Genomic DNA, 12,375 nt, shown 5'->3' with positions numbered 1-12,375 from the left:
TAATCTGTTTGTGTGCCACTGAATTGTTGTGTGTTTCTTTGTATGTATTAGTGTGTATGTTTGTGTCTGCCTGTGTGTCTACCTGTGTCTGCCTGTGTGTCTACCTGTGTCTGCCTGTGTGTCTACCTGTGTCTGCCTGTGTGTCTACCTGTGTCTGCCTGTGTGTATCTGTGTCTGCCTGTGTGTATCTGTGTCTACCTGTGTGTCTATCTGTGTCTACCTGTGTGTCTATCTGTATCTGCCTGTTTGTGTGTGTGCATGTGTGTGTGTGTGTGTGTGTGTGTGTGTGTGTGTGTGTGTGTGTGTGTGTGTGTGTGTGTGTGTGTGTGTGTGTGTGCGTGTTTGGTGTGTGTGTGTGTGTGTGTGTGTGTGAGGCAGCTCTGTGATGGAGTGATCACTGGGGTCGTTGAGCTGGTGCTTTGGGCTCAGCTGAAGGCCTCATCATCCGTGTCCTCTATCAACACCTTGGTGTCCTTCTTGGATGATCTGGATGAGAGAAGGAATAGACACATGGATACTGTCAGACAAACACAAGGCTAACATATACCGATTCCTGGCCATGTGGCCGTAAGTAATGTGTATTTTTGGTGTGTGTGTGTCTGTGCGTGTGTGAGGAGGTTCTTACTGAGAGGACAGCAGGGGGCGCCGTAGAGACAGGCTGTAGCTGCGTTTCCAGCTCTTCTTGCCCTGACGGTTTCTGACTCCGTCCTCCTGGTCCATCATCTGCTCCAGCAGCGTCTGGTCGTCGGCGTTCAGCGGAGCCACCGAGATGTCCCTCACGGCACGGAACTCACCACAATTATTCAGGTGCTCATTCTCCAGACGGAAGAAGTTCCAGACAAAACGCCTGTGTGTGGATACAGAATGAGGTATAACATAATGAACAGAGAGAGAGAGAGAGAGAAAGAGAGGGAGGGGGGGCAGAGAGACAGATAGAGAAGTAGTCTGTCCAGTTCTGTGATACTGTAACCCACCTGAACACCTCTAGAGGAGCCAGAACGGTGGCCACGATGTCTCCCACAGAGGGGATGTTGGTCATGGTGGTGAGGGAGATCTGGATGGTCCAGGCGAAACGCAGGATCACGTCCTCTATGATGGCACAGTAGTAGTACGCCTGGGAAATAGAATGGAGAAGTCAGGTCAGAGGACGAGTGTGTGTGTGCCGGGCTGTGCCTTTATGCAGGTTATGTGTGTGTGACGCTCACTTTCTGTGGGTAGACAATCTCCTCCCTAAGGAAGGTGTTCTCCCCTGCTCCACGGTCAAACAGGCCCCAGTCCATCTTCAGGTCCCAGATCAGAGTGTACAGGGAGCTGATTGCTGAGAACACCATCAGCAGGTAGAAGAACATGTCTGCATCGGAATGCTTTTGTTCTGTGAAGCACAACACAAAGAAATGAGTCCATCATTAGTCTGTATACTGGTAGTTAAATCAAATAAAATAAATACATTTTGCCCAATCTGTGTGCATATACCTTGATAATTAAGAAGAACACATAAGCTGCCTGCTTTGAACTGCGGACAGAGGCAGCAGCTTGTTCATAAACGTTCGTCTCTGGTCTTCACTATCCCACCAGAGGGAGAACTTCGACCATCAGTATTACATTTACTGAGACAGGTTACCATGGATGGAAAATGTCATGCTAATTCTTAGTAAACTATTCAGGCTCTTGAAACAACATGTTGATGTGTCCTTCAGTTTGGCAATTCACTACTAATAAAAAGTATATTTATTATGTTCTAATTTCGTCTTGAACATTGACATACTGCCAGTTAGAATGTGTAGTGGTGACCAGCTCTGCAGTCGTGTCATGTTGATTTCCCTGTGTCATAGCTGTGTATTTTGACTGGGCCAGACTCGCATGCTGCTCCAGCGACAGCCTGAATGCCTGGGGGATTATTGATGACTGAGATATTCTATGATCTGCCTGGGCTCTGGGCTCTCCCCCGCTGTGACAGAACAGTGTGGCCTGACACTGAGAGACTCACACACCAACAGGACACCCAGGCCTGGAAGACACGTCACGCAATGTGACGCAACCACTCTTCTGACAACTATTCACACCCAACTATACACACCCAACTATTCACACCCAACTATACACACCCAACTATACACACCCAACTATACACACCCAACTATACACACCCAACTATACACACCCAACTATTCACACCCAACTATTCACACCCAACTATACACACCCAACTATACACACCCAACTATACACACCCAACTATTCACACCCAACTATTCACACCCAACTATTCACACCCAACTATTCACACCCAACTATACACACCCAACTATTCACACCCAACTATACACACCCAACTATTCACACCCAACTATACACACCGAACTATTCACACCCAACTATTCACACCAGCCTACTTTACCCAGGTGGAGAGTTCTGACTGAAAATGACTATGGTGAATCCCCTGGGTAAGTCTACTGTGCGTCATAGAATAGTCTGTTGTATTGTTATTTTTCCCCATGAAGGAATATGACCAGTAAGTAACAGCAGGTGTGTGTGTGTGTGTGTGTGTGTGTGTGTGTGTGTGTGTGTGTGTGTGTGTGTGTGTGTGTGTGTGTGTGTGTGTGTGTGTGTGTGTGTGTGTGTGTGTGTGTGTGTGTGTGTGTGTGTGTGTGTGTGTAGGGTGTCAAAAATCAAATTTTATTTGTCACATGACCGAATACAACGGGTGTCGACTTTACCGTGAAATGCTTGCTTATGACTCCTTCCAAATGATGCAGAGTTAAAACATTATAATACACCTAAAAATAGTTACACAAGAGGAATAAAATACAGAAGAATGAAGCTATATACAGGGAGTCCCGTCCCAGTACCAGATCAATGTGCAGGGGCACGGGGTATTAGAGGTAGATATATGTACATAAGGCAGAGTAAAGTGACTAGGCATCAGGATAGATTATAACAAGAGTAAAATAGGAACAGAGTAGCAGCAGCCTATGATGAGTGTGAAAGTGTGTGTGTGTGCGTGTGCGTGTGCGTGTGCGTGCGTGTTATGTGTTTGTGTCCATATGTAGTGTATGTGAATGTGTGTGGGTTTTGTGGTGAGTGACAGTCTAGTGTGCGTGAGGGAGTGTGCATACAGTGTGTATATATAGTCTTGTGAGTGTGCATAGAGTCAGTACAAAATAGGGTCAATTCAGATAGCCTGGGTAACCATTTAATTAACTATTTAGCAGTCTTATGGCTATTTAGCAGTCCTATGGCTTGGGGGTAGAAGCTGTCTCGGAGCCGGTTGGTCCAAGACGATGCTCCAATGTGTGCATGCATGGTTGTGTGTGCACTGACAGACTGGTTAGATACACAGTCTGACCTGCCCACACACAGACTCCAGCAGGGCTGAGACAGGGACAGTGCCATCCGTCATGGTCAATGCCTCCCACTTCCTGCCACCAGGGCGCCAGGAAAGTAACAGGGGACATTTTTCACCAAGAATTACATTGGTCCCTCTAGCCCTGCTCTCACCCTACAGTGGGTTCTGCATCAGGCTACCTCATCCAGTACCGTGTCCCCGCATTAACCCAATATTACTAATATTATAAATATTTCCTCATGAGATTTATCCTTCAAACTTAAATGTTTTACGTCTCCTTTAAAAAAGTATTTTTGATATGTTCACAGCAGGCAATTGGGATTACATACATTAGACATGACATACTCATTAAAGTTTGCAGGACAAACTTGTGTCCAAAATGTGTAAATCCGGAATGAAGGAAAACTGGAGCATCCTAACACCACCAAACTACTGCATCAACAAACAATTACAGATACAGATGGATTGTACAGGTGTCTCAAAGCTGGGAGCGAGAAACTGAGAAACGACAAAGTTTTTATAAATGTTTGTCATTTATAATAATAAAAACCTGGAAATATCACATTTACATAAGTATTCAGACCCTTTACTCAGTACTTTGTTGAATCACATTTAGCAGCGATTACAGACTCAAGTCTTATTGGTTATGACACTACAAGCTTGGCATACCTGTATTTAGGGAGTTTCTCCCATTCTTCTCTGCAGATCCTCTCAAGCTCTGTCAGGTTGGATGGGGATCGTCGCTGCACAGCTATTTTCAGGTCTCTCCAGAGATGTTTGATTGGGATCAAGTCCGGGATCTGGCTGGGGCACTGAAGGACAGAGACTTCCCCCGAAGCCACTCCTGCTTTGTCTTGGCTGTGTGCTTAGGGTCATTGTCCTGTAGGAAGGTGAACCTTAACCCCTGAACATTCTGAACGTTCTGGAGCAGGTTTTCATTAAGGATCTCTCTGTACTTTGCTCCATTCATCTTTCTCTCAATCCTGACTAGTCTCCCAGTCCCTGCCACTGAAAAACATCCCAACAGCATGATGCTTCCACCACGATGCTTCACCGTAGGGATGGTGCCAGGTTTCCTCCAGACGTGACGCTTGGCATTCAGGCCAAATAGTTGGTTTCATCAGACCATTGGTTTCATCAGACCAGAGAATCTTGTTTCTCATGGTCTGAGAGTCCTTTAGGGGGCTTTTGGCAAACTCCAAGAGGGCTGTTATGTGCCTTTTACTGACGAGTGGCTTCCGTCTGGCCACTCTACCATAAAGGCCTGGTTAGTGGAGTGCTGCAGAGATGGTTGTCCTTCTAGAAGCTTCTCCCATCTCCACAGAGGAACTCTTGAGCTTTGCCAGAGTGACCATCGGGTTCTTGGTCACCTCTCTGACCAAGGCCCTTCTCCCCCGATTGCTCTGTTTGGCTTGGCGGCCAGCCCTAAGAAGAGTCTTGGTATTTCCAAACTTCTTCGATTTATGAATGATGGAGGCCACTGTGTTCTTGGGGACTTTCAATGCTGCAGAAATGTTTTGGTATCCTCGACACAATCCTGTCTCGGAGCTCTATGGGCAATTCCTTTGACCTCATGGCTTGGTTTTTGCTGTGACATGCAATGTCAACTGTGGGACCCTATATAGACAGGTGTGTGCCTTTCCAAATCATGTCCAATCAATTGAATTTACCACAGCTGGACTCCAATGAAGTTGTAGAAACACCTAAATGTATGATCAACGGAAACAGGATGCACCTGACCTCATAGAAAAGGGTCTGAATACTTGTGTGTAGATTGATAATATACATATATATTCCAGTCCATGACATTGCTCGTACTGAAATGTATTGAAAAAAATATCTGGATTATGTTTGCATTGTTTATTTAAATTGTATTATTGCTAGGTATTACTGCACTGTTGTAGCTAGAAACACAAGCATTTAGCTGCACCTGCGATGACATCTGCTAATCTGTGTATGCGACCAATACAATTTCACTTGAATTGATATGATAGATCTGAAATCAAAAAACGTTGAATATGATCACATAAGATACCACTCGTCCATCACTAAGCCTTTCTGGTTGGCCTCAAGGGCTCTGTAGGACTGATGTCCATCAGGGTCTCGCGTGGGGGGCTAGTCATGATCTGGAGCTCAATACAGGGTAACAGCGGTCACTTACTTCTATCACGCTCACTAAATGATTGTGTCTAGCAGGCGCCTAAGCGGTTAAAAGACATTTAAGAGTGGAACGTTGCCATGACAGGCTCAGGACAGGCCTCCCATTGAAGGTAATAATAAGCACCTGGGAACCCGGGAAAAGCAATCATCTGTCTTTGGGTTGTTATCTGCCGCGGTGCTGCCTGCCTGGGCTGTCTTGTACTGCTGTGCAGGTGATAAAGAATCTATTACCTGCCTGCCCCATCACTTTCACCACCCCCCTCTCCTCACAGAGCCTATCCAATCAGACACTGAGACCTAGCAAGACAAACAAAGGTTATTGATTCGGGAAAGTGGCCTCGTGTTGAATTCACATGGCTGATTGGTAGTGAGATAGTGAGTCTGTGTAGTGATATTAGTACCTGCCTGGTTGGAGTATAATTTCTATTGATATGGATTTACATTACAGATACCGGTAGTTATATCTCAACTCAACCTACAACTAAATATGATGCTTGATCAGAATAGGCAGCATGTCCCAGAGAGATAGTGTTGTTGTAACAGGGTTGAGTCAGAGTTCAGTGGGTATCATGACCCTGTTAGTTGGTTTGGGGAGTGTTAGAACTTTGAGCTCTTTCCTATGCAGTGGTTCTGGCAGCTCCGTGTGTCCATAGACAACAAAATCCTACTCAGTCAGCAAGCTATGGCCTGGCCCTGGGTCTCATCTCTATTCCAGCAGCATCCGCCAGAGATGTGTTTCGCCGCAGGCAGGTTATTACAGCTCACTCTCCTCGAGCAAGTCCATCCTCTTCCCCTCTTCCATTGCTGCCATCCCTCTTTTCATCCCTCCCTCCTCCCTCCCCCCCCCCCCTCCCTCCCTCCCTCCCTCCCTCCCTCTCTGCTCTCCTTTCTCCTCTTATATCTGATGATCCTTCACACTAGTTCAACTTTTCTTTCATTTTCATTGTCGTTTTACTCTCACCTACTCGGCAGGTCTATTATTCCTCTTTAGCGTTAACACTTTTTTCATATTAATATATACTGCTCAAAAAAATAAAGGGAACACTAAAATAACACATCCTAGATCTGAATGAATGAAATAATCTTATTAAATACTTTTTTCTTTACATAGTTGAATGTGCTGACAACAAAATCACACAAAAATAATCAATGGAAATCCAATTTATCAACCCATGGAGGTCTGGATTTGGAGTCACACTCAAAATTAAAGTGGAAAACCACACTACAGGCTGATCCAACTTTGATGTAATGTCCTTAAAACAAGTCAAAATGAGACTCAGTAGTGTGTGTGGCCTCCACGTGCCTGTATGACCTCCCTACAGCGCCTGAGCATGCTCCTGATGAGGTGGCGGATGGTCTCCTGAGGGATCTCCTCCCAGACCTGGACTAAAGCATCCGCCAACTCCTGGACAGTCTGTGGTGCAATGTGGCGTTGGTGGATGGAGCGAGACATGATGTCCCAGATGTGCTCAATTGGATTCAGGTCTGGGGAACGGGCGGGCCAGTCCATAGCATCAATGCCTTCCTCTTGCAGGAACTGCTGACACACTCCAGCCACATGAGGTCTAGCATTGTCTTGCATTAGGAGGAACCCAGGGCCAACCGCACCAGCATATGGTCTCACAAGGGGTCTGAGGATCTCATCTCGGTACCTAATGGCAGTCAGGCTACCTCTGGCGAGCACATGGAGGGCTGTGCGGCCCCCCAAAGAAATGCCACCCCACACCATGACTGACCCACCGCCAAACCGGTCATGCTGGAGGATGTTGCAAGCAGCAGAACGTTCTCCACGGCGTCTCCAGACTCTGTCACGTCTGTCACATGTGCTCAGTGTGAACCTGCTTTCATCTGTGAAGAGCACAATGCCAAACGTCCTGCACGGTGTTGGGCTGTAAGCACAACCCCCACCTGTGGACGTCGGGCCCTCATACCACCCTCATGGAGTCTGTTTCTGACCGTTTGAGCAGACACATGCACATTTGTGGCCTGCTGGAGGTCATTTTGCAGGACTCTGGCAGTGCTCCTCCTGCTCCTCCTTGCACAAAGGCGGAGGTAGCGGTCCTGCTGCTGGGTTGTTGCCCTCCTACGGCCTCCTCCACGTCTCCTGATGTACTGGCATGTCTCCTGATAGCGCCTCCCTGCTCTGGACACTACGCTGACAGACACAGCAAACCTTCTTGCAACAACACGCATTGATGTGCCATTCTGGATGAGCTGCACTACCTGAGCCACTTGTGTGGGTTGTAGATTCCGTCTCAAGCTACCACTAGAGTGAAAGCACCGCCAGCATTCAAAAGTGACCAAAACATCAGCCAGGAAGCATAGGAACTGAGAAGTGGTCTGTGGTCACCACCTGCAGAACCACTCCTTTATTGGGGGTGTCTTGCTAATTGCCTATAATTTCCACCTGTTGTCTATTCCATTTGCACAACAGCATGTGAAATTTATTGTCAATCAGTGTTGCTTCCTAAGTGGACAGTTTGATTTCACAGAAGTGTGATTGACTTGGAGTTACATTGTGTTGTTTAAGTGTTCCCTTTTTTTGAGCAGTGTATTTTTAGTTTTAGGAACATTTTCCCTCTGTCTCTCACCTAGTCCACGTCTTCTACCTGATCCATTGTCCCACCCACACTCTATTGGCCAATCATTGGCTTTCCCACCAGATCAATTCTGCTATTTTATGTTTTTTGTGTTGATCTTAATTAACTGTTGTTGTACATAATGTTTCCACCATCATTTCCTATGGCTGAAAAGAGTATCTGGACATCAGAACAGCGATTAATAACCTCGATTTGGATGAAGATTTCTACTTCAAAGAGTCGGAGGCAAAGGACATACTGCTCACCCCAGACCAGGCCATAATCTCTTAGCGTTGGAAATGAAAACGGCGGCATAAGAGAGGCCGATGTGCGGGCACCCTGATGAAACAATCACTGGAGAACAAACGATTTCCGTTCAAGACTATCCTATCAACGGGACCTGAACAACTGTTATATCCTATGTTTCACGGAGTAGTGGCTAAACAAGGACATTGATAATATACATCTAGCAGTTTTTTCTATGCATCAACAGGACACACTGGCAGCGTCGGGTAAGTTCAAGGAAGGAGGTGTGTGTCTCTTTGTTAACAACAGCTTATGCGCGATCTCTAATATTAAGGAAGCCTTGAGGTTCTGCTCTTCTGAATTAGAGTACCTCATGATAAGCTGTAGACCATACTATTTACCCCAGTCCGGTGAGACCGGTTCCAGCTCCACGTAGGAAGCCTCCAGTGATGATCAATGGTCCGAAGCCTCGTGCCATGGATCATCCCTACAGGCTCCGGGCCATGGATCATCACTGGAGGCTTCGTGCCATGGATCATCACTGGAGGCTTTGGACCATTGGTCATCACTGGAGGCTTCCTACGTGGAGCTGGAACCGGTCTCACCGGACTGGGGAGACGCACAGGAGACTGGGTGCGCAGAGCAGGCACAGGGTATACTGGGCCGTGGAGGCGCACTGGAGGTCTGGAGCTTAGGGCTGGCACACCCCGTCCTGGCTGGATGGTTATTTTAGCCCAGCAAGGGCGGGGCGCTGGTACAGGATGAACTGTGCTGCGCTGGTGAACGGGGGGGCACCGTGCGTAGAGCAGGCGCAGGATAACCTGGGCCGTAGCGACGCACTGGAGACCAGATACGCTGAGCCGGCGCACTTCTTCCTGGCTGACGGCCAACTCTAGCACGGCAACGGTGAGGAGCTTGTACCGAGTGCACCGGGCTGTGAGTGCGCATGGGCGACACAGTGCGCATCCCCGCATACCACGGTGCTTGTTCAGTCACTCACTCCCCACGGTAAGCACGGGGAGTTGGCTCAGGTCTTAAAACCGCCTTAGCCAATCTATCCGTGTGCCCCCCCCAAACATTTTTGGGCGCTGCCTCTCGGGCCTCCATTGTTGCCTTGCCTGTCGATCTCGTCGCTGTACCTCCCTCGCTGCTTCCATCTGTTCCCATGGAAGGCGATCCCTTCCGGCCTGGATCTTCTCCCACGTCCAGGATCCTTTGCCATCCAGGATGTCCTCCCATGTCCAGTCCATCGGCCCACGCTGCTTGGTCCTTTGGTGGTGGGATCTTCTGTCACGATCGTCAAAAGGAGTGGACCAAAGTGCAGCGTGGTAAGTGTTCATCGTGTATTTATTTTACCTCAGAACACTACAAACAAAAGAATAAACAATGATAACGACCGTCCCGTCTTGTAGGCTTAACAAGCAGTACAAAAATAACATCCCACAACTACAGATGGGGAAAGGCTGCCTAAGTATGATTCCTAATCAGAGACAACGATAGACAGCTGCTTCTGATTAGGAACCATACTTGGCTTCAAACAAAGAAATAGACATCATAGAATGCCCACCCCACACCCTGACCTAACCACATAGAGAAACAAACCTTCTCTCTCAGGTCAGGGCGTGACACTGTGTATGTAGCCAAGTTATCGTTACTCATTGAGTATTTATTATTACTTTTATTATTACTTGCTCTACTTTTCTATTATTTCTCTCTGTATTGTTGGGAAGGGCCTGTAAGTAAGCATTTCACTGTTAGTCTACACCTTTTGTTTACGAAGCAAGTGTCGAATAAAATGTTATTTTATTTTAATTAAATTAAGCTACTACTGTACAAGAGCAGATGCCATATTGATCCTGAATAAAGTATTTTACCATACTGTCAGGCTCAATATCCTGTGGTTCTGGGGACTCTAAACTCTAAAGTCAGGAAATCCCTTGGTCCTTTTTCTACATTTCCTGGAACATCAGCTGGGACAACATACACAGCATCGGTCTTTGATTTAATTATAGATTATTATTACTGCAATCATCTATTCACAGGACTGCCAAAACTGTATCTGCACAACTTCAGTCTTTAACCTGCATTTAAATGAATCCAAATCCTTTACTATATCGTAAAACCTAATAGGAGGGTACATTTTACCCTCTGCATTGAGTCCCTTTTGCATTATTATACATTTATTGTAATGTGAATATAGCACAATTCTCTGTGGTATTGGTGTAATACTGGAATCAATGAGGTCATGAGGCAGCAACAGAGCACTACTTTGTGGATGTATAATGAAGGTGATATATCCATACACAACCTGGGAGCCCTGCCAACATTTCTTATGCTGATTTACTACCGCTGTGCCAGGCATGAACATGATTCAATACTGAGCGATGATCATCATGTGTGCTGTGCGGCGCTCTGTTCTGCTTATGAAACAGATGTTCTGTAATTTAGGTGCTAGGCTCCGGTCCACTGGGTCCAGGCCTCATTTATCTATCCCATCTACTGTATGTCACAACAGAACTGTCAAACTCTGTGGCCAAGATGCACCTCACCTCCACATTCACATCTGGCTAGACTTCAGTCGACAGGCCCATACAGCAGACATACCAACATATACTGTATACTGTGACTCAGACTGAGTCTAGCAACAATAAAGAGCAATGGACTGGACAATTTGATAAGTATTTTCATATTTTTAATAGTCTAACCCATATGCATCTCTTTTAGATTCTAATGACTATGAAGAACATACTTCAAAAATCTATGGAAACCCTGTGCATACACTTTTTGTAAATTCTCAATTTGGTAGCCATGCCAACGCAGTTGAAAGACTGTGGGTTAAGTGGGTATGGTAGTCTGGATATTCCCTCCATCCCTTCTCACTTAACGCCCCCGACTCTACCTCTCCGTTAAAAAAGGGGGGGGATGAAACAGGTCTTCACACAGCATATGAAATGAAGAGGGCTCATTAGTCCAGGGTCCACAGGGCTGAAGACAAGAGGAATGGACCGACTGACTGGAGGAGGAAAAAGCCTTAATGGTTTCATTTCCTAAGAACCTAAAACCTCCTCACTGCCTCCAAACTGACAGCCAAATGGACAGTCAGGTTACAGAAGAAACACAAACATTGATTTAAATGTATTAAAAAAAATGAAGCAAAAATCATGCTGTGCAGTAACATTTAACATTTTCAAAGGCTGAGCGGAAGTTTAAAAGCTGGCATTTGCACAAATAAATATATAACTGTCGATGGACGAGCATATAAATAATGAAATGGCAAAAACCGCTTAGCAAACTGCTTTGAAATGATCCACTTGGACAAACATCTATGCAGCCAAGATATGAGATAGCACAAAGGCAGAATATTGAAGGGATGCATTTGGAGACTGAGGGACATGTCTATGTACACTTCCTCTTTCCTCTTTTGTGATAACACTTCTGAACCAGATTAATCAGCGGCTAATTGTGGAGCTGGAGAATGACAAGCTTTATCCTCCTTGATATTCTCTCTCTCTCTCTCTCTCTCTCTCTCTCTCTCTCTCTCTCTCTCTCTCCCTCTCCCTCTCCCTCTCTCCTCTCCCTCTCTCCTCTCCCTCTCTCTCCTCCCTCTCTCTCCTCCACTTCCTGTCCAACTGGCTCAGAAAGCTAGCTGTGTCTCCTTACCTTTGTGGGTGCTGTAGAGTGCAGCGAAGGTGACCACAAAGAAGGTGGTGGAGTATTTGCCAGCGTTGACCAGGTGAGGGAAAGCTCGCTTGGTGTCTCGGTACCGACGGAGGCACTGCACGAAACGGAACCAAGCGGGCAGACACTGGATGATGGCACGGAGACCGTAGGAGTAACTGTGGCATGTGTAATCACCTAGTGGGAATGGGGGAGAAAATTACATTTTAACAACCAAAACATTCAAACATTTATCAAACACAGCCATATTTTCATTATGTATATAGTTTTGGTATCAACCATTCTTCTAGCTTGACCTTTTGAACTGTTCTGTTAGAATGGAATGGGTTTGTTGGACTCACACAGGTTGCTCCACAGAGACTACTT

At 46.3% G+C, this 12,375-nt stretch overlaps 1 protein-coding gene across 1 annotated transcript in view; it reads right to left on the bottom strand.

Annotated features, from left to right (window-relative positions):
• Positions 1-316: 316 nt before the first annotated feature.
• Positions 317-12,375, bottom strand: part of LOC115158404 (xenotropic and polytropic retrovirus receptor 1 homolog) — an 86,483-nt gene continuing 74,424 nt past the window's right edge. The window contains exons 11-15 of the mRNA XM_029707311.1: positions 11,992-12,186; positions 1,206-1,372; positions 975-1,114; positions 626-847; positions 317-486 (exon numbers count right to left, since the gene is read on the bottom strand). Coding sequence (XP_029563171.1) covers positions 426-486; positions 626-847; positions 975-1,114; positions 1,206-1,372; positions 11,992-12,186 — 785 coding nt within the window. The 3' untranslated portion in view covers positions 317-425. The remainder of the gene's footprint in view (positions 487-625; positions 848-974; positions 1,115-1,205; positions 1,373-11,991; positions 12,187-12,375) is intronic.

Source organism: Salmo trutta, chromosome 22 (genome assembly GCF_901001165.1).
Source record: "Salmo trutta chromosome 22, fSalTru1.1, whole genome shotgun sequence".
Lineage (NCBI taxonomy): Eukaryota > Metazoa > Chordata > Actinopteri > Salmoniformes > Salmonidae > Salmo > Salmo trutta.
Note: the sequence above shows the minus strand (reverse complement) of the source record. Positions and strands in the feature narration are given on the sequence as shown.